The 19,743-nt window shown below is 48.8% G+C and overlaps 11 protein-coding genes across 11 annotated transcripts; 5 read left to right on the top strand and 6 right to left on the bottom strand.

Annotated features, from left to right (window-relative positions):
• Positions 1-262: 262 nt before the first annotated feature.
• On the top strand, positions 263-787 carry A1O5_00985 (uncharacterized protein; the record flags this gene model as incomplete). The annotated part of the gene is made up of 2 exons (XM_007741604.1): positions 263-541; positions 626-787. A coding segment is annotated over one exon (225 nt), but the record flags the coding sequence as incomplete, so codon positions are not given.
• A 180-nt stretch (positions 788-967) lies between these two features.
• On the top strand, positions 968-1,288 carry A1O5_00984 (uncharacterized protein; the record flags this gene model as incomplete). The annotated part of the gene is made up of 1 exon (XM_007741603.1): positions 968-1,288. The coding sequence occupies one exon, from the start codon at positions 968-970 to the stop codon at positions 1,286-1,288; it is 321 nt and encodes a 106-aa protein (XP_007739793.1).
• A 1,748-nt stretch (positions 1,289-3,036) lies between these two features.
• Positions 3,037-3,519, bottom strand: A1O5_00983 (uncharacterized protein; the record flags this gene model as incomplete). The annotated part of the gene is made up of 2 exons (XM_007741602.1): positions 3,037-3,391; positions 3,479-3,519. The coding sequence occupies 2 exons, from the start codon at positions 3,517-3,519 to the stop codon at positions 3,037-3,039; spliced, it is 396 nt and encodes a 131-aa protein (XP_007739792.1).
• A 152-nt stretch (positions 3,520-3,671) lies between these two features.
• A1O5_00982 (uncharacterized protein) lies at positions 3,672-5,089 on the bottom strand (the record flags this gene model as incomplete). Its single annotated transcript, XM_007741601.1, has 3 exons — positions 3,672-4,598; positions 4,672-4,751; positions 4,810-5,089. 3 exons carry the CDS (start codon positions 5,087-5,089, stop codon positions 3,672-3,674), a joined length of 1,287 nt encoding a protein of 428 aa, XP_007739791.1.
• A 1,290-nt stretch (positions 5,090-6,379) lies between these two features.
• A1O5_00981 (uncharacterized protein) lies at positions 6,380-7,327 on the top strand (the record flags this gene model as incomplete). Its single annotated transcript, XM_007741600.1, has 1 exon — positions 6,380-7,327. One exon carries the CDS (start codon positions 6,380-6,382, stop codon positions 7,325-7,327), a length of 948 nt encoding a protein of 315 aa, XP_007739790.1.
• Positions 7,328-7,539: 212 nt separating this feature from the next.
• A1O5_00980 (uncharacterized protein) lies at positions 7,540-9,336 on the bottom strand (the record flags this gene model as incomplete). The annotated part of the gene is made up of 1 exon (XM_007741599.1): positions 7,540-9,336. The coding sequence occupies one exon, from the start codon at positions 9,334-9,336 to the stop codon at positions 7,540-7,542; it is 1,797 nt and encodes a 598-aa protein (XP_007739789.1).
• Positions 9,337-10,650: 1,314 nt separating this feature from the next.
• On the top strand, positions 10,651-11,334 carry A1O5_00979 (uncharacterized protein; the record flags this gene model as incomplete). Its single annotated transcript, XM_007741598.1, has 1 exon — positions 10,651-11,334. One exon carries the CDS (start codon positions 10,651-10,653, stop codon positions 11,332-11,334), a length of 684 nt encoding a protein of 227 aa, XP_007739788.1.
• Positions 11,335-11,644: 310 nt separating this feature from the next.
• Positions 11,645-13,017, bottom strand: A1O5_00978 (uncharacterized protein; the record flags this gene model as incomplete). The annotated part of the gene is made up of 7 exons (XM_007741597.1): positions 11,645-11,685; positions 11,735-12,214; positions 12,275-12,344; positions 12,398-12,439; positions 12,519-12,660; positions 12,743-12,825; positions 12,910-13,017. The coding sequence occupies 7 exons, from the start codon at positions 13,015-13,017 to the stop codon at positions 11,645-11,647; spliced, it is 966 nt and encodes a 321-aa protein (XP_007739787.1).
• A 656-nt stretch (positions 13,018-13,673) lies between these two features.
• Positions 13,674-15,227, bottom strand: A1O5_00977 (uncharacterized protein; the record flags this gene model as incomplete). The annotated part of the gene is made up of 1 exon (XM_007741596.1): positions 13,674-15,227. The coding sequence occupies one exon, from the start codon at positions 15,225-15,227 to the stop codon at positions 13,674-13,676; it is 1,554 nt and encodes a 517-aa protein (XP_007739786.1).
• A 509-nt stretch (positions 15,228-15,736) lies between these two features.
• A1O5_00976 (uncharacterized protein) lies at positions 15,737-16,723 on the bottom strand (the record flags this gene model as incomplete). Its single annotated transcript, XM_007741595.1, has 1 exon — positions 15,737-16,723. The coding sequence occupies one exon, from the start codon at positions 16,721-16,723 to the stop codon at positions 15,737-15,739; it is 987 nt and encodes a 328-aa protein (XP_007739785.1).
• Positions 16,724-17,316: 593 nt separating this feature from the next.
• A1O5_00975 (uncharacterized protein) lies at positions 17,317-19,098 on the top strand (the record flags this gene model as incomplete). The annotated part of the gene is made up of 1 exon (XM_007741594.1): positions 17,317-19,098. The coding sequence occupies one exon, from the start codon at positions 17,317-17,319 to the stop codon at positions 19,096-19,098; it is 1,782 nt and encodes a 593-aa protein (XP_007739784.1).
• Positions 19,099-19,743: the final 645 nt, after the last annotated feature.

The following is a 19,743-nucleotide window of genomic DNA, read 5'->3' as shown; positions in this document are numbered from 1 at the left end:
GAGACACGGATATCCAGATTATGAACTTGTTTTGCGTCGCAGGAGTTAACAGTCCGAATGGGATCAGCCTCTATATGATTGTCTAGCACCCATCGCTCTCTTGAAAATTACTTCACATCCACATCCATTAGCACGAGTAAACAGCATCTACAGCGTTGCTCTGGACCGATCGAGGAATCCGTCATCTAAAAGACAGAAAAAAATGCAAATGAGAGCTACTCACGAGAATCAAGATGTCGAGAGCACCGTGCCCTCCGAAGAAAGGGGGAAGAGGCATTTCCGTGCTCGGACTATTTTCAGCTTCATTGTCGTGTGTTTTGGCTCCGTTTCGTATGCGTACTCTGCCGGGGTGATTGGAAACATGATTGCACAACCCAGCTTTTATCCGTATATGAAACTGAATGACTCCAACGCCGCGGCCCTTATCGGTGCAACGACCTCACTTTACTACGCTAGTGGCGTCTTGGAAGCAATTTTCTGCCACTAGATCGGAGATCGTTTTGGTCGGAAGACATCCATTTACATAGGGGGTGCTGTCCTCGTAAGGCTCCTTTACTTTGCAGACTATTCCTAACTCGACTGTTATGAGCTTGTATTATTCTTCTGGCCTAACCGTGGCTTACAGATGGCCTGGGCGGCTCTTTGTGCAGGCTCGGTTCACATCGCCATGTTCATTGAATTTCGCTTCGTCAGCGGGTTTGGGGCACTGACCTTGTCAATGTCCATTCCAGTATCGATTACCGAATGTGTCCCGCCGGAAGTGAGAGGCGCATTTGCCCAGTTCCACGCGATAGGCATAAACACTGGTACCCTTTGGCTAGTTACGTTGGGGTTGGATTCTTTTCCCAAGCTCCTTTGAGAGTTTCGACATTCCTTTTTCTTTTTGGCGGTATCGCTATGAAATTCGTCATTGTATGCTGAGGCTAACAGAGACTATCAGTTCGCAGAAAGATTACGTCGGCCCACTATGGCTGCACTGGGCCTTTCGAGCATGGTGATTCTTTTGTCATGTTATACTGCTGTTTCGGCACAATTCTCGGCCGATTCCAGCAACAAGTCAGTTCGGATTGCTGGTGTCGCCCTCGTATATATCTATCCTGTCTTTAGTGCTGCGTTTACCGAAGGGCCTTGCGCTTACTGGAGTGCGAAGCTCTACCCAACTCATCTCCGAAGCAAAGGTGCGACCATCAACGTCGTCACCTCTTGCGTTGTCAGCATTCTTTGGACTCAATCGGCTTCCTCTGCAATTGCCAATATCGAATGGAAGTTCTTCCTGGTATTTATCTGATCACGATAGTGACCACGCCGATCATCTACTTCTTCTTTCCAGACACCCAAGGAAAGACCTTGGAGAAAGTTGCGCTTCTGTTTGAGGGCACGGATCTCGTTGTCGTTCGCCAGGAGGATATTGTCCTTAACGCAGACACTCATATGATAAAGGGCAAACTCCACATAAGCGGCGAAGAGAGGCCAGTGGCTGAATACCTAGATATCTCTACTGCCTAAAGAAAGGGACTTCTACATGAGGAGAGTGTCTTCTACGCAAACCAACAAGCTTTTACTCAATAGAAGATATTTTTCCACAAGAACAGAGCATTCTCTACCATAAAAGAATCCTCTCTACGGTAGGAGATCCTTCTCCACTAAACAGGAGATTTTTCATAGAAATAGAGAAAGTTTCTATAAGGGAAGAGAAATTTCTACGCGAAGGGGGGGACTCCTAGACTAGGATATAAGCTTCTATATAAAAGAACAGACTTCTTCGTAGTGTAATTGAGCACTTCTGGGTTTAGCATGCACGTGCAACAACACACAGTGGCCTATCTGGCAGGTCGGTAATCGAGAATGCCTTTCTGGTCGGCGCTGGCGAAACAACACCACCACAAACACCACCCACAGAGAGGTAATGACTAGGGAAACGAGCGCCTAGCACAGCGGCGGCGTTAGGGAGTGAAAAAGGGCACAGAAGATACTCAGGAATAAGTAGACAGTATTAAAAACCATGAAATACTCTCATAAAACTGTAAAGAATGGCACACGGCCAGCACTGTAAACTGTCAAGCGCGCCGGCAACGATTGCCTACGAGCAGAAATGTCACTGTCTGTCGTTCTCGCTATCCTTGTTGAATGTTCAGCTAGTCCTTCCTACCTTCCACCCTCACAGTCACAGACAGAATGCTAGTCCTTTTTGTCCTTGCATGTTGCCAGCCAAATCGCTCCCCCGCTTCTTCCCCATGCGCCTTTACCTTTTTACACTAGAAAAAAGAGACATGTCCCGAGGAAAGCGGCTTTTACTTCAGGGAGGGGGCTTCTAGTCGCTTAGAACGGGAGACTGAGGAGGAGTTTCGCGACCGAAGTATAGTGCTCTGGTAGATATACGGAGTATACTATATCGTAGATCAGTTTCGTCGTCCCACTTAAGTTCACTCTACGAGACGTAGAGAGGCGATGACCGCAATGCCGCTGGCACTTCGGGGAGGTCTATTGAGACCCTCATAGACATACACGTTAAGCCGACTAACCTCACAAAAAAAGGCTGCAGATGTAGAGAGGAGCCCCTATCTGAGCTATGCCATTGAGCCACATATTGGCCTTACCTGAGCAGTTTTGTGTGCGACAACGTGCAACAGCCTATGCGGAAATCGCGGTTTAGCCAGTACCAGCTGGCCCCAAGAAGCCAATGACGGACAAGGCTCTAGCCCCTTTATTTTTGCAGCCTTGTCGGCCTTGACAAAGGCTTGCTGGCCGCGTCCTTGGAATGATTGCTTGTGCTATTGCTCAGCAAATAATGCAAATTGATGAAGAATATCTCTTTAATTTCTTTTCGATCTGGACAGGGTGCTTGGTGTTCGTACGTCACGTTCGCCGCATCTTCTGTTATGTTTTGCGTTCTGGGCTCAGATGGAAAAGTTGTTACGCCTGGGACAAGAATGCAGTCATTTCAAAGTCGACTTGGAAGCAAGAGAAGGATCGACAGCGCGCGAGAGCAGATCAACATAATTTTTCAAATCAAGATCCTCTGAGAAATTCTGGACATCATGTCTGAACAATTTCGTCGGCGAGCCCCATTTTGATCGCCTCGAGCACGCGAGTGACAACCTTGTCCTGCTCAAGTCGCGTGTACCGCGTTCCTAAGCCCCGCCTCTGTGATGTCCCTGACCAAGCGAAAGGTTGACTTAGTACCAACTCTTCTGTGGAGTTCCTGACAAGCATGATAATGGCGTTGATGATTTTGATGACAAACTGAACACCCTCAAATCTGCACGTCAAGGTGTGTAGCGTGCGCATCAGGTATCCCAGTTGCTGGGTGGTTTCTGTCTTCATGTCTAGGTCTTGCGGCTCGCTCAGTTGGATTAGATGCAACGCAATCGGGAGGATTATCCATGGTGGCCTATCATGTCATGTCAGATTCTTGGTCTCTTTGCTCACATACCCGCGGTCCTAGACAAGATACTTTCCAAGATGGGCGATTACTTACAAAACAATTGGCAAGTCCTTCGGACTTGCGAATCGGAGCATTGATGCTGTGATAGCAGCTGTGTTTCTTGATGCCTCTTTGAGTTTGAGGAGAGCCAAATCTTTCACAAACCATGCCCGAGAGCTACGGCTGTTTGACAGCCTTAGAAATGGCTCGTATAAAATTGAGACAGCAAACCTGCAGCAGACAGGGATTAGTATCTCAATTCCCAAAGGATTTGACTGATGCAAACGTACTGATGCATTAGTCCAATAAGATGGAAGATGACGAGGTCAGTGCTCGGGACATTCATATCCTGTAATGAGGCGTAAAGATGCGCGAAATTGGCGCCCCAGACCTTCAATTTCTCGTCTAGCTTGCCAACTTCTTCCATCATATCGAATCCTCGTTGGTCTCGGGGGAAGGCCCAGGCATCGTTGTAGTCTCGATCTTTCAACCTCACCGAGTCCACCATGATCTTTGTCAGCTTACACAACAATATAAATGCCCGTGTGAAATAAAGGTTTGCTTCGATGGATATTAAGTGGTGACCTGAGCTGTCATCGCAAAAATCAGTTATCTCAGGCAGTCGACCCTCTGGCCGCCTCTCTAGCCGACTGAATCGGCGCAGACCCAGGGAAATCATGCGGTTGCGGATGATACAGCACCACCAAATGATCCTTCTGTGATGAGTAAATGATAGGTCAGACATTCCTCCCGCCACGGCGTGGCGGATGGCCTCCTCCACCCAGTAACTATTGACCTCCCTAATGGAGTCGCAAGGACTCCAGTAACTCAAAAGCAATGCACTTTGCGCGAGATGTTCAGCTCCCGTGAACTCCTGTTCGAGATGGTGATACAAGTTCTGAGCAGACGAGAAAAGAGCTTTCTGTGCATGCTTTACTGAGCCACACGGTTCGCGTCGCAGTAAATTCTCATCAACATGGGATAAAGCTGCGAATAGGATTGACAAGAATACCAATTGCATGAGCTGTGGATGGACGGTGGCATCCTGCTCGGGCGCTTGGTACCATCTGAGAAACCCTGTCCGATCTACTGCTGGGCAGATCGGGTGGAACTGCCTAAAGTATACCTCGATGAGCTCATCTCGAAGGCTTTTCGACAGTAGCAGCACTTCAGACTGTTCAAACTTAGTTAATATTTGCAAAACTATCTACTTGAATAGCTGTGATAGGTTGAAAGGCTTCACCCACCATTTGGAAGTCGTCGTTAACGCTGACTTCGCGTCTCTCGTGTAGCTTTTGCCAACATTCGTAGACCCGCTCCAATCCAACTGTAGTTTTATGATCGGAAGCCAAATCTTGTACGGGAAAGCGAGGTAAGTGACTTACTCGAATCGAAGAGCACATCATGGATGTCGAAACAGTCATGCTCAAAAAACGTCTCTTCACTTCCAGGATCTGATACTGATGGCGGCGTGCTCTCGGTCTCAGAGAGTTCGTCAGATTCATCGTAAGGTATTGAGATATGCCTTATTGCGCTTGATGCAGAGCACTCATCTTTCTTTGTAACTCGATGTACTAAAATTCCATCTCGCATCAAGCATATATCTCTTGGACAGATTGTTTTCTGTTGGTTTCGACTTAGATCGAGGACTTTGCCGTCATCCATTCAGTGCTAGGAGGGGGAGGTCAATTTTTATTATACGCGAGCCAAGCCGTAATCCTAAGGAGCAAATATGGATTGTTAGTAGAGATGATTGCAATCACCCTTCCTTGCAATGCTGGAATTGATCTGGCAGAGCCCTGATCTCCCACGTGGTAGCAACTCATCTCCCTCGCCCAGAGGCATCCCCTCCACGGGTAGAGCTTCGGTTCAAACGTCGGATCGACCAAGAGCCTGCGGCTGGATTGTCGGCCCAAAATTCGGACTCAAAGTGGGGTTTCTTAGTTCTTCTCTAGGTTCTGGCTCGCATGAAAGTCCAACATCCCAATGTTGGCCAGATTTAGCGGCCGAAAACAAAGCGGAAACGGAGGTGGAATTTAAGCGGAACTGAATCAGGAGGCGACGATTAATGAGCGGAATTACGGAATGTGCAGTTCCACTGCCAGCAAGGAATGATGGGTGCATCGTGTTCTAATCGAATTATAGAGAGGTTTCGTGCTCGCCGATGAATGGCTATTATTGGATCAAGGGTACCGCTAGTTACCTTCGTGAAATAGCAGTGTGTTACACAGAACCTTTCAGCCGGAACAACCTGGGGTTTTGGAGAGACACAAGTCGGACACACCTCCCACCCATAGTCGTGGTCGCTTCGTTATTTCCAGGCTTCGCTAGCCGTTCAGCTGACAGTCAGTCCTTCCAACATTGTTCATCACCCTCGAAGAAAAAGGCGGTTGCTGATATTCGTCTCGTATCAACCTAGCCGTCCGTCTCTAAGAGCGGATTTAGGCAGAAGCGGCACGTAGGCCATAATCAAAAGCTTCTGGCAGCCTCTTCAGTCAAAAGACTGAATTTCCGTCAAAATTGACTCCGTATTGGTGGTGAAATTTACATGTGATAAAAGTCTTCCTACGATGAAGGCGTACAATTATTCCATCACGACTTGCGGCCCCTTATTTATTGCTGATGCTATTAGGCATTTGGAAACAATGGAAATTTCTTCTATTCTGCATTAAGTCTCGTTTCCGTAGTTCCATTAACCAGCGCTTTGGTGAATAAATGATTCTCATACCCATTTAAACCTTGGTTGATTGTTCCGCGCCAGGTTCCACTCCGGGTTATGTGTGTTATCACCAGGACAATACTTCCCCGGTACGTTATGTCCGCACGCTCACGCCTCGTAAAATAAAAGTTTTCTATATTTCGTGAGAAGTTAGGCATATTCTTAGAGCACAGAGCCCTGTGCTTTGTTCTCTACCACACTATCACCCAAGTCAACCAGCCAAAACCTGAACTATCATGGCGTACAAGGTTCGGTATATGTGGCATCCCACACACAAAGTGACAGACTTGAAAGCGTGCGAAAAGTTCTTCCACGACGTGTTTAACTTGGAGAGCACTCCGGTGGAGGCCAATCTTCCACCCAAAGAGGAATGTCCCACGTATCCCCGCGACTATTCGATCCTCACAATGATTCGCGAGGTCATGTTCGACTGCGTTGACCCTACAAAGTACATTGTCGAAGGGCGGCAGTCCCTGGAAGATGTTGGCGAACCAGGACACCTGTTCTGCTTTGGCCTGGCTGTAGACGGCGCAGACGAGATCTACAAGGTGTGCATTGAGAACGGAATTCGCAGCACCGACCAAGCAAACCGTCTGGGCAGTCTCAAGAAACCCCCTATCACAGGCTTCAAGAATGCAACGCTCTTTTTCACACTTCCCGAGAGCGCTGGGCTACGGTATCAAATCTATCCCCACGACGCCACGGGACCTCCTGATCCCCGAGCCGAACCTGGCTGGAAGCTTCCTCCTGTGTCAGAGAACGACCCTCTCTCGCTAGAATTCTGTTCGCATCACACAATTCTGACGGCAAATCCCGCCAAAGCTTTCAACTTCCTCATCGGCATATTGAAGGGCAAAATCATCAACCAGGGCCGCAATGAACTCCTTGAAACGGATAGTACATATATTTCTCTCGGAGACGGTGTATATGAAGTTGCCGTTCCTACTCGCGCAGGATCTTTTGCGGCAGAGGACCTGAAGTTGAATGCCCCTTTTGACACATATCACGCGCTCACGTGGAAAGTGAGAGATCTTGCCAAGGTCCGGCGGCACCTAGAAGCAAAGAAGATTCCGTTGCTGATGCAGAACGAGCACACGATCATCACAGATCCAAAACATACTATCGGGGTTCCCTGGGGCTTTACTGACCAAAAGGTGCCTGGTGATCTGAGATTGTCTCCGTGAAGGGCATGCTTGTCGTTCGGTTGGGCGACGGCAGAGTGGTGCATCTCAATAAGCCTGGCCCCCAGTAATGACGACTGTAACAAATGGTTTGAATCTTGAAAGAATATACCAACTCCATTATACTGTCAGCCTCCTGGCTGTAAAGATGGTATTGATAGTGATAAGGAGCAGAATAGTGAACAGCCCAGCAGCGTAAACGAGTTGGCAACAAGCTACCCTGACCAGTTGAAGTTATTCCAAAGATCTACACTACTATCATCCCATAGAAAAGGCATTTCCGATGACTTCTGCATGGGGTCTTGGAAGGGCTCCTGATAAATATGCGGCAGAGAAAGGTCCCAATCATTATAAGGATTAACATTGCCACTGTTCCAGCGACCATTCTGTATGGGACCCAGAGGCGCTGTAATCGTATTCGGAGCTGCGCCAGATCGAGCATTCTGAGGCCATTGAGATTCAATAATGTCCCGAGCCACCTTAATGGGTCGCCGTAGTTGTTGTAAGATGCGTCGAGCCAGGAAAGAGCCTTGAGAGAAGGACTCCATAATTTTGAGGGACTTGTTGAGGAGAGTTATAGCTGGCCGGGTCAAATCATCTGAGTTATTCTGTTTAACAATGATGCAGATCATGGGAACCAGAGCACCGGTCAGATGGTGTAGATAAGCGTGACGCTCGCAGCGTTTTGATCTCTGAGAAGTATAAGATGCCTCGACAGCAGCGACAACTTCCGTAGCCACGTCGATGCAGAGCTGTGCAGCCTTCCTCCCATAGGCCAGGCTGATCATTTCCTCTCGCCTCAGCAGCATTCGCAGGTACAGGATGCGTAGATGCAAAATGAAGCCTTGTTGTTGGATGAAAGACGGTGCTCCGTCGTAGATCTGCTGGGATCCAGCAGTTTGAGGCCAACGGAGTGAGGAAGGGATCTCTCGTGATAATTCAATAATTTTATTGTCCATGGCAGCAATGAAATCTTGGCTGACCGGCTTCTTTGCTCGTACACCAAACATGGCTTCCCAGACCTCCGAGGAGAGTCTCGTCAACTTGATAGTTTCCAAGAGGTAGGGAACGGGAGAAGTTGTAGGCATTTCCGGCAGGGAAGGACAATCCGGGTATAGCATGCGATCATCAACGCATTTGGGCAGGCCAACATTGAGATCTGACTCCCGGAGGAGTTCAGGCACACCGCGCGTCTGAGCAACATTGTGGTTCAGACAAAAGACCGACCAGAAAACTCGCTGCCGGTATGTTCTGTCATAGAACTTGCAATCCTCACCCCATGAGGGTTCATTGTGTAGCCCTAACTGGAAACAAAGCCGTACCGCCGTACCCATTGTATCATAGGCCGAATTCAAAAGCCCCGCATACATGAAATATAGCGTTTTCACAAGCAGCGTTTGAATCGTCACAATATTAGCTCTCTCTAGCCACGTAGCGTGACTGAGGAGCTTGTCACCACGACAGAACTCCTTCCATCCCGGGAGGTATTGACCCTGGGTGGAACCGTCGCACAAAATGCTCACCACTGCCATGATAAATTGCAGAAGAGCGGCTAGTTGTACCGAACCGTTCTTTGTAAGAGAATTTGAGTCGTTTGCGACAAAGGCAGAGAATTGCGCACGCAGGTAGCCTTCGTTCATGCATGGGTAATGCGGCTGCACATTTGCAAAGAACATGTCCAATGACCTGTGGATCTTGGTCGCGTCTGCAACTCGTGCCTGTTCGACCGTCTGATCTATGTCACGGTAGATGTCTGCGACCCAAGTATTTGGTTCAAAGGTCGAACTTCCCAGGAAGCCACCGACTTTCATGTCTGTCCCTTGTGCCCGAGTCACAGAACGGTCGAGGAGATCGATCTGCTGAAAAAAAGCGGTACCAGTCATAAAATTAGTGTTGCGTTCAAAAACGCTTTCTCGAGGGGAGGACGTCTCGGTGTCGATAGTGCTAAGGGGAGTCTGCCCCTGATTGTCCCCGAATATTGGTGCGTTTGGTGACAGCATTTGCACCATCATTTGCTGGTCACCCTGAGGCTGTGTTGGTGCTCTTTCTGGTTCGTTCTGTGCATTCCTGCGGCTTCCTTGCAGCTCTTGTGCGCTGGCAGCCAAGGTCTCAGGAGCATTGTCTCTTCCGGCGGCCGTACCAAGGTTGGGACCTTGGTTCGTTCGATTATCAACGTTGACCCAATCCGAAGAAGTAACATTTGGCGCGAGCAAAGCTGTTGCCCTCGAATGCCTGGAGCCTCGTGGCTCCGAAAAGACACAATCGGTACCACAATGGCGACAATTTCGGCATATCTTTTCGCCACTGCACTTCCGCTTACGGCGCTGGCACTCATTACACGCTCGCGAAGTGTATTTATCGCGGACTCTGACAGCATTCGAACCTGAAGAAGTCATGGTTGTGCAATGCCTCCCAAACGGATTCCAGGGCTTGCTGTTGTGGCAGAGCTGTGACGTGTCGAGAGCCTTCCTCTTTCCACGAAGCTGCCTGCATAATTTGATGAGAAATGCGCCCCTCAGGCTCGGCTCCCCGCATGGAGCAGGTGTGGAGTGGATGCAGCGAGATGGCAAGGGAAAGGTGTTGACAGCTACGGACTACTGTGGAAGAAAACCCTCGCAAGATACGAGTCCAAGGCAACATGCCAGCCCCTCTCAGGTTTTAGAGCAGCCTATCAATGCTAACTTTTTGAGGGCAGGTTTCTTAATTACAGTGCTTTCGCAGCCATGCTCTTTCGTTCAAAGCCGCTGGGCCCTAAGAGAGGCTAGGTGGAACCCCTGCGCATCGGATATCGGCACGATTTAGCCTCTCAGCAAGCGGAATTCCTTGCGCCCAATCTCTCCTCGCATGGCTACCATAGCTTCTTCGTTCATCTCTCTGGAACGATGTTATTGGTGAATGAAGCATTCACAGATTGGTGAGAGGCTTCGACGTCCCTTATGATGGTTAATCTCTTAATTCTTTAACTCTAGAGATGGAAAAGGGGCCGTTCTCACAAAGCGACCTTGAATTTCCTCGAGGACCAGCTCCTCACTAAGTTCTTTTTGCTTCCAACTTCTATTCACGACACTACATTCAATGTATACTTCGGAAGGGCAAGTCCTATAGTTTCATTTTCACTGAGCGGGCGCATTGAATACTTGTCCTATGCAGTGGCTAATTTTGAGAAAAGGCAGACACCCAGGCCGGCAGCATCCGCTGCAAGGCTTCAATCATTCTCTAATCTTCTCAAGGAGAAAGGGAATCTCGTTGGAGCCGCCGTTACAATTGGAAATACCCTTTGTGCCCAGATCACAGCACGAGTGGGTTTCGACTGGGTGCTCATTGACATGGAACATGCCCCGGTCTCTCCCAGGGAAGCGTCCACCCTAGTCCAGGCCGTGGTAACAGCATCAGGTGGACAGTGTGTTCCAGTAATACGCACCCCTTCACATGGTGTGGAATGGATCAAATGGGCTTTGGACTCTGGAGCTGCCGGTATCATCATTCCCATGGTGATGACTGCACAAGAATGCGAAAACATAATCCAACGGGCCATCTACCCACCACGAGGTCAACGAAGCTTTGGGCCTTTTCTCGCCCCATATGCCGATGTCGACCCCATGGCCGACGTCACGAAGTATATGAAAGACCGTGTAAAAGAAGTGGCTATCATTCCAATGATTGAGTCTATGGAGGGCGTGCAGAACGCTGAAGCAATATTGCGAGTTCCAGGCGTAACAGCTTGCTTTGTCGGGCCTTACGACCTTCGACAGTCCATGGGGCTCCCTGGTGGTGACGGTGAAGAGGCTGCCTACCTTAATGCATTGCAGAATATTCTTGAGGCAGGAAAGAGGAACAATGTAGTCATCGGCACAGTCGGTGCAACCGAAGCATCTGCAAGACGGAAGGTGGAGATGGGTTTCAGGTTCTTACTTACTGGCCAAGAGCCAAATTTCCTGGTGGCTGGTGCTAAATCGACTTTGCAACAGTGTCAGCGGGGAATGAATGCCGCGAGAACTAGCAATTTATGAGTATTCGAGCCTCTGTTTGTGCCGCAGTGGGAGCTCTCCTCTCAAACTGAAGTTCTATTCCTGACGCCCAATACATTGGGTTCCTCGTTGCCCTCGACTTCTTCAGCTTTTCATTAGACCCCCGAGATTACTTATCAAGAGCTAAACCCGGAATATAGAAGCTATAGTAAAATTTGCTGGAAAGTCTTCACGCCTGTCTCGGAGTCAATTTTTTTGGACTTGTTTAAATCTTTGTTCGGTTGATGGAGTCAATCTTTGGAGACCTTGACCTGTCTTGGGGAGCATGGCTGCAAATGACAAATGTAGCAAGTCAGAATATGGCCACAACGTTAGAGTGGCTACCGACTCCTCCTGGTCACCCCGTTAAAGCTGATCGATTCCGAGTGGGATACGGACTTACCTTTCACATTCGCTGGAGTACTGGAGAGGAAGAAGGTGTACCTGTTGTGTCTCTTGCACAAAGCAGCCAATTCCTCAAGATCCCACAGTTCGCCAATAGGGCAGCCCCAGAGGGGGAGTAGCCAATGATGAAGGTGCTCTGGCTCGTCCATCGGCCATGTTTCAAAAGAAGGTGCGTCACTTGCCACGGCGCTGAAATAGTTGTCGTGGAGCAGTTCAACCATTTCATGAGCGCGCGAGAGACCTGCAAATTGTAGCTCAAGGTAGGCCTTCGCGCCCAATTCCTCGCGTTGTTTCTTTTCGAGTTTCCTATATGCCTCCGAAAAGCCCGTTCTCACAATGAAAATGTCGCCGGACCTGAACTCCACACCTTGCGCCTTTGCGCAGGACTGAACCTCTTCAGCTGTAATTTTTCGGGGCGTGAATGGGTCGTAAGACTTCCCGCAATAGTCGTAGAAGTCAATGAGGACACCTCGGCCAACTCAATAGGATGGTTGTCAGCTCACTGATGCTTCTAAAACAGAGCAAAGATATATGGTACCGATTCCTCGACGGGCCCAGACGCTGGTGCCGATCCTGCCCGACTCGTCTTCGATCTGTTCGACGGTAGTCTAAACCAAGTTAGCAGAGTCCCTCAAATTTATCGAGTGCAAAGAGACAATACATTGTTGTACCATATAAACCCGTCATTATGCTTAATGCCCGCCTTTCCGACACAGTTAGAAAAGCCCATCACAATGAGAGCACCTTCAAAAAGACCAGAAGATGTCTGACCGGGGGCTCACATGGCGGAATCCGTCCCATTGAGAGCCGCTCTGCGTGTTCAACTCATACAAGTCGTCGAATGCATAAGGTCGAACTTTCAAAACGGTATGTTTGAAGGACGGACGTCCGAAAAATGGAGGCTCAGGCCACTCAGCAGGGAGACTTTCGAAGTCGGAGATCAGCTTCCCATCAGAAGAGTTTCGCTTTACATCGACAATCACAAATGGAGTCGGTTCTGTCCTACTTCAAACATGTCCTTTCCCCTGTCTGGATCAACTTTGAAGCTTCAATCACCCTTCGTGGTGTAAGCAGATTTAGCCGCCCTAACTGTGAGTGGTGAAGAAGTTAGGACTCGAGCTCAACAGAAAGCTAGAAGTAAAATGAAGGACCCAAGGAGACTGAAAATTTCACCTCATCATCTGGTCCCCAGAACCAAGCGGCATATTCGGGCGCGCCAGGTATCCTCGGTAGCTCGTTGAGCTTTGGCAAATGGTCGGAGTCTGGGTCCCACGTAGCCATTCTCCCAGACTGCCGTGATTCAAGGTCGAGAGAAATCCAGAGTTAACAAGTGACTGAGAGATGAAAATGCTCATGCATTCACGCCCATATTTGAAGTCATATTTGAAGTGACGAGTTGTAAACGAAGATTCTGTTGAACAAGTCGGTCACGCGCCTGACGGTGTGGTTATCCGCCGCTGAGGTGGATCTCGCTGCGGAAGACGGAAAATGTAGGTATATCTGGACTGGCGGCTTCTAGGTCCCTACCATCCATAGGGTTTTTACTAGGGGATTCCTGGGACCATTGGTCCACTACCAAAGGCATTATCACTTTGCGGAACAAGAGTTGATTGGGAACGCTCTTGATCTTGCAGGCTTCCAAGACTTCCCTTTTCTTCAGATCCTGAGTTTCCATCGGAAAACTATAAGCAGAGCCTTACGATATACCTTACACCCTCACTATCCCGCAACTATCCACCATGGTGCTTCACGATATTGCTGCTCAGGCTAGCTTAGATGATAGGCACGTCTTTCTTCTGCTCTCTCCGACCTCTGTTATATGTACCTTTGCGTGCAGCTCACATCTGCAACTTCCCCCTTCATGGTTGAAGAAGTCCCCCCTGTTCGTGGAAAGTCAACGCAAATCACTATCTCGTTGCTCTTATCTCGTGTTTGAATCATTTGGAAATCTCAATTTGCTGATATGTATCATAAATCGATATCTTGCCATCCCCTTGCACCTCCACTTTATCCTCTGAAACAGCGTCTTCGAAGCTGACGACCACGGTGTCCCCAAAGGTAGCACTGAGGTCCTCGATCGACTTCCCACTGGTCTCGGGGTAGAGGAAGAAGATTGTGATTATAAACAGCACGGTCCAGGAGATGTTGACGAGATAGAATTTCCAGTGGATAGCATCCAAGGCAATTGGAGCGGCGACTAGGAGGATAACATTTGACAGTGTCAATCCCAACGTGCCGACTGCCTGTCCCTGTGCACGTATATAGCTTGGGAATATCTCCGAGATATAGACAAACTGAGTGGCATCTATGCATGTGCACCAGAAGCAGATCATCAAGAAGGTGAGGAAAATAGATGCCTTTAGCCCTGGTCTGTAGTTAGGCTCTAGGTATAAGCCTTGAAGGATGCAGTTCAGTATCACACACATGAGGATGCCGCATGTGCCGATCAGGAGCAAAGGGCGACGCCCAACTTTGTCGACTAGGGCTGCGTTGATGAAGTTTCCTGGTATTGTAATGCTGACCCAGATCGCCTGCAGAATCAATGGCACAGGCCCCGTCATTCCCAGCTGCTGGTACACCAAGACTCCGTAGATTCCGACCGTTGTTAGGCCTAGGAATTGCGTGCCCCAAAGCAAGTTAAAAGCCAGGAAAACCCGTTTTCGGTTGGAAGCTGTCCGAATAATAGGAAAACGCCCGATTCGTTTTGAAACACTGGAGTCGAAAGCGATCTGCCTGGACATCTGACTGAATTCGCGTTTTGCGTATTCGTCTGCTTGCTCTCCTAAATGACCATGTAGCTGGCGTAGGATATTCGAGGCCTCTTCGTGGCGCTCTTTCATGATGAGCCACCGCGGCGATGCTGGGAGAATAGGTGATCCTAGCAGTAAGATAAAGGTAGGTAACAGTTGGACGGCAAGAGGGAACCGCCACGCGAAGCCTGATTCGGGATCACTGATACCCCTGAAATAAGTGCCGACATTGATCCAGCAAGAAAGTGAATTTCCAATCGCAAACATAAAGCCAGTCATTGCCACCATGAATCCGCGTGATTCTGGGGGCGAGACTTCAGCTTGATACATTGGCGCTACTGCAAGCAGCGAGCCCATACCAACGCCAGACAAGAACCGCGCCGCAAGAAACATGGATGGGTTGACAGCACCGCTCTGCAGTGATCCACCGAGCATATAGACCAGTGTAGTCAATTGCAGGCTGAGTTTTCGGCCTAACGCATCTGCAGCCCAAGCAGCCATAACAGCCCCTACTGAGGCACCTCCGATGAAAGTCCCAGAGGCCGCGCTGAGGAAATGTGACGTGCGCTTATAATCAGGGTCACTGGGGTCGTCAGTGTAGCCCATGGACACATAGAAGCCATGCTGTCCGATCGCGCCACTGAGACACGACATTGCATAACCGCACGCCATCGGGCCAGTAGCAAGCAGCATCACGATTGCCCAATTATAGACAGTGATGCGTGGAATCAGTCGACCCATTTTGAGTTTTATTCGGCAATCCTGAATTTAGATGAGTTATTCCAGTAATGTGAAGCTTTGCTCAAGCGTGCTTCTAGGAAGGCACTGAAGACTTGATTGAAAATATAAGTGCTAGAAGCCTCCCTCGCAACAAAAAAAAGTATTTGTCACCCGGATGCTGGGACTTCGCCCGTTATTTTCCGCCTTCCGTCTTCCACCTTCCGCAAACTGTACTGGGTATGCCAAAATGCTCTTCCACTACACAGAACCAACAGCTTCTTCTCTCACGTGAATTCGGTTATTAAAACGCCTCATGGACACAACTAACCTACACAAAACTCGGAGGCAGTGAGATTGGCCTCGGTTGCTGGGAGCACATCAATACATCAATGGATTACTCTTCCCTCCCGTGGTCTCGTATCTTACAATAGAACATTCTTCAGTCTTCCAAGTTTTGTCTCATAGTCTCTAGGTGTTTGTCCCTCACTCAGCTAACAAGGCGGTGGAAATTATTTATTGGCTTAGACTATCTACCCAACCACTCGATTGAACTGGCTTTCATGTGCTAGAGGATCCTTTGGCAGTTGCACCTTCCAGTCCTTCCCGACCTCATTTTCTCCCCAAGCATATGGACCATTGTCGTATGTGTTTGTGCGGCGCATGTCCCTCCTGTACTTGAAGATGTACTCCGACGCGTCTAGTGCTCGATGCCAGACGGCTGTGTTGTCCCACATGACCGCATCACCGGGCTGCTCCCAAGCAACCTTGTACACATATTTTGGCTGCGTCCCGTGCGCAATCAGCTCCTCTCTCATCCTGTGGCTTTCTTCAATGGAATATCCCTGAAATCTGTAGACGTAACTGGTCATATATAGATTTTTGCGTCCGCTCCCCTCGTGCGGGTAAACCGCCTTGAAGCGAGAAATAGACCAGTCGTATGGATCCACATCTTTATAGAGATCAGGAGCGGCCAATCGGCGATTGTGGATCAGAGAACAATCGCATACCAAATTCTCGAGCCTGTCTTTCCATTCTTGGCTGAGGTCTTCATAAGCAGTGCGGGAGTCTGCAAATTCTGTCTCACCACCCAAGCCTTTAGGAGGAATCTCCACTGCACGGAGGAGAGAATATTTGTCTCTTCGCGGGTGGTACTGCATATCGGCGTGCCACAGCTCATTGCCCTTCTTCAGCATAGCGGTTATGCGGTCTGTGTTTTTGACTATTTCTCCAGAGTCATCCAAGTTGGATACGTCGAAAATGTGTGGTTGGTCTGGGAATCGACCTCGGCGACGAATGAAAGGCATTGAATCTAGCTCACCGAACCGTCGGGTGAACGAAACATGAGTGTCGTTGTCCATGTTTGCATTTCGGAACACTAGACAACCATATTTGTCGATACCCTCCTGAACCTCCGCGATCACAGAGTCGGGTATCGGCTTCGAAAAGTCAATACCATCCACTTCAGCAGCGAATGTAGGGTGAAGAGGCTTAAACTTCAGTGCCTTCTGGACCGACATCCTGGGTGAACTGTTGAAAGAATTCAGGATAAGCTTTGGGTAGCGATATCATCAGCGAGAACGAATTTGAGACTATCAAGAAGGCTTTAAATGTGAAGATCACGTTGTTCCCTGTCAAAACCATGCAGGGCCATGCTAGCTAAGACAAGCGGAAAAGCTCAAATCACAACTGCCTTTCGACTTCCTCAAAGACAATTCCGATTGATGGCAGTGGCAAAGAGCCATTGAAAAAGTAGCGGAATAATTAGGGACCCCACAGGTGTCAAATATGGTTTCTGAATTGCCATGGTCAGGTGAGACTATAGCTGATAACATTTTCCGCGGCATCGGACGTCAATCTCCATTCTGCAGGACAGTGGCGACAATTGTCTGTATACCCCAAAGCAACGATTTTGCTCTCTAGCGGATGGCACAAAATAGACTGAGAGGACAATCCCGACGAGTGGCCATAGCCATACCCTGACACCATTAACAATATATACGTTTGCTGTCTACTAGAGCTACAACTCCTCAAAAGATCATAACCGCAATTTGGGATGCTACAAGACTTGCTTGACAATAACGTTGAGTCTTGTCAAGATTATGTTAAGGCAATGGCTCCTCTTCCAAATCTCCCAAAGGACGACCCCAGAGCCGACTCAGAAGAGGCCGCTAAAGTTTGCGGCTGGCAGAATGTTAACAGCAGAGGCTACTCGATATTGGAGAAGCCACATGGACTACCTCAGCACAGGCGCGTTATTGTGATTGGCGCTGGAGCAACCGGAATATGCATGGCCAAATTTTCCGAGGCCTTAGCGAACCTCGACTTGCAAATATATGAGAAAAATGATGAGGTCTCAGGCACCTGGTGGGAGAACAGGTACCCTGGATGCGGCTGCGACATCCCGTCTCACATCTATCAGTTCCAGTGGGCTATGAATCCTAACTGGTCCCACTATTACTCTGACGCTCGTGAAATATTTGAATACTTCAAAGGTGTTGTGGACGCTCATGGGCTGCGGAAGTACATCAAATTGCGGCATCAGGTCGTTCATGCGAGTTGGAACTCTGAAACTGCGAAATGGGAAGTCCAGGTTCGGAAACCCGATGGAACAATCTTCAAAGATGAATGCGATTTTCTCGTCAATGCTTGCGGCCTCTTGAACAACTGGAAATGGCCGAGCATCAAGGGTCTTCATAGTTTCAAGGGCAAGCTTCTGCACTCGGCTGCCTATGACGAGTCTACCGTTCTTGATGGGAAAAGGGTGGCCGTCTTTGGGGCAGGCTCATCCGGTGTCCAGATCGTTGCTAACATCCAACCGATCGTTAAGCAGCTTTACACTTGGATTCGGTCTCCCATTTGGATCAGTGCAGGATTTGCCTCCAGGTTTGCTGGGCCGAATGGCCAAAATTTCAAATACGGGAAGGATATTAAAAAGAAATTTGCAGAGGATCCCGTCAAACAACTTCGTTATGTCAAAATGCTGGACGCTGAGCTAGGTCAACGGTTCTACTTCAACTTTATCAACACCAAGGATGCACAAATGGCTAAGGAATTTTCTCGCAGGCAGATGGAGGAGAAGTTAAAAAGTCGCCCGGATCTGATCGAACGAATCATTCCTACGGCATATGGACCCGGATGCCGCCGGCCCACCCCTGGAAATGGGTATCTGGAAGCCTTGATGGAACCAAATGTGACTGTTTATACGGCAGACGTCCAGCAGATCATCCCGTCAGGATTCATCGATGCTGATGGCAATGAACGCGAAGTTGATGTCATTATCTGTGCAACGGGATTCGATACATCCTATGTTCCAAGGTTTCCAGTCATTGCGAATGGCAAAGACCTTAGGGAAGAGTGGGCCGAAGATCCTGTGTCATACTTTTCTGTTATGATACCGGACTTCCCAAACTATTTTCTCTCTATTGGACCATACAGTGCAACAAATGGGTCACTCCTTCCTCCCATTGAACATGGATGCAAATATATGCTCAAAATCATAGAGAAATGCCAAATTGAACATATACGTTCCATCGCGCCCAAGGCCGATGTCACCGCCGAGTTTCGAGAGCATTCGGACCTGTTTCTGAAGAGAACTGTGTGGAATCAAAAATGTCGAAGCTGGTATAAAGGCGGCACCATCGACGGACACCCACGTCTCTACCCAGCATCAAGAGCACACTTCGTGGAGACGATGCAGCCACGGTATGAAGACTTTGAGATGGGGTATGAGAGTTCCAACAGATTCTATTTCTGGGGTAATGGATTTACGGTGCGCGAGCTCGATGGACGAGATCCAACATGGTATCTCGGTATCGTGGATGGCGGGGACAAGCAGCCAGACTATACTGAGGATGAGAAGTTGGTCCTTTTTTCAGCAACAGCTGACAGTTAGAAAGGTTTTCTTATGCAGATAGGCTCACTCCGACTGATAGACCGGAGCTCATTCAGCGTCATTCGTAAAGTTCTGACAATGTCCGTAGTAATCCCCACAGCCTGCAAGAACTCTACAGCTTGCCTTCAGACCTATGCTTGGGAAATTTGTGCCACGAGATAGACTTCAACCCGACTCCTCGCAAAATTTGGGTACAAATGTTGGGATCCCCACGAGCCGGCCGTCTTTGGTTAGTCAAAAACTTTAAAAGACGGTTCACCAATCGATTCATTCTCCGCAGGAGTTAGAGAAGCGGCACCCTTTGAGGCGAGCTTGGAACGGAAGGTGGATGGCCAGAAGATCCACTTGCGGAATGAACAGGGCCGAGAGAGATGCGGATTGGAGATGGCTCTACATAGCCTATTATGGGCTTTGGCGGCCCTGCACATTGTTAGGGGGATTATTTGCGTTGCGTGTATTGACACCAAATGCCCGCTGCTGCAGTGGAAAGACGTCCTTCAGTGCACTCAGATGGTCTGAAAGTAACAAAGCTTCGACAAGAGTGCCACTATATCATAAAGAAGAACGTTCAGTCTAGCGAGTTCTGAGAGTGTGGATCACGAGTTGAGAAAAGCTATTCCTGGAGCTCTGAGTCTTCTATCAAGT

Source organism: Cladophialophora psammophila (genome assembly GCF_000585535.1).
Source record: "Cladophialophora psammophila CBS 110553 chromosome Unknown aczJe-supercont1.1, whole genome shotgun sequence".
Lineage (NCBI taxonomy): Eukaryota > Fungi > Ascomycota > Eurotiomycetes > Chaetothyriales > Herpotrichiellaceae > Cladophialophora > Cladophialophora psammophila.
Note: the sequence above shows the minus strand (reverse complement) of the source record. Positions and strands in the feature narration are given on the sequence as shown.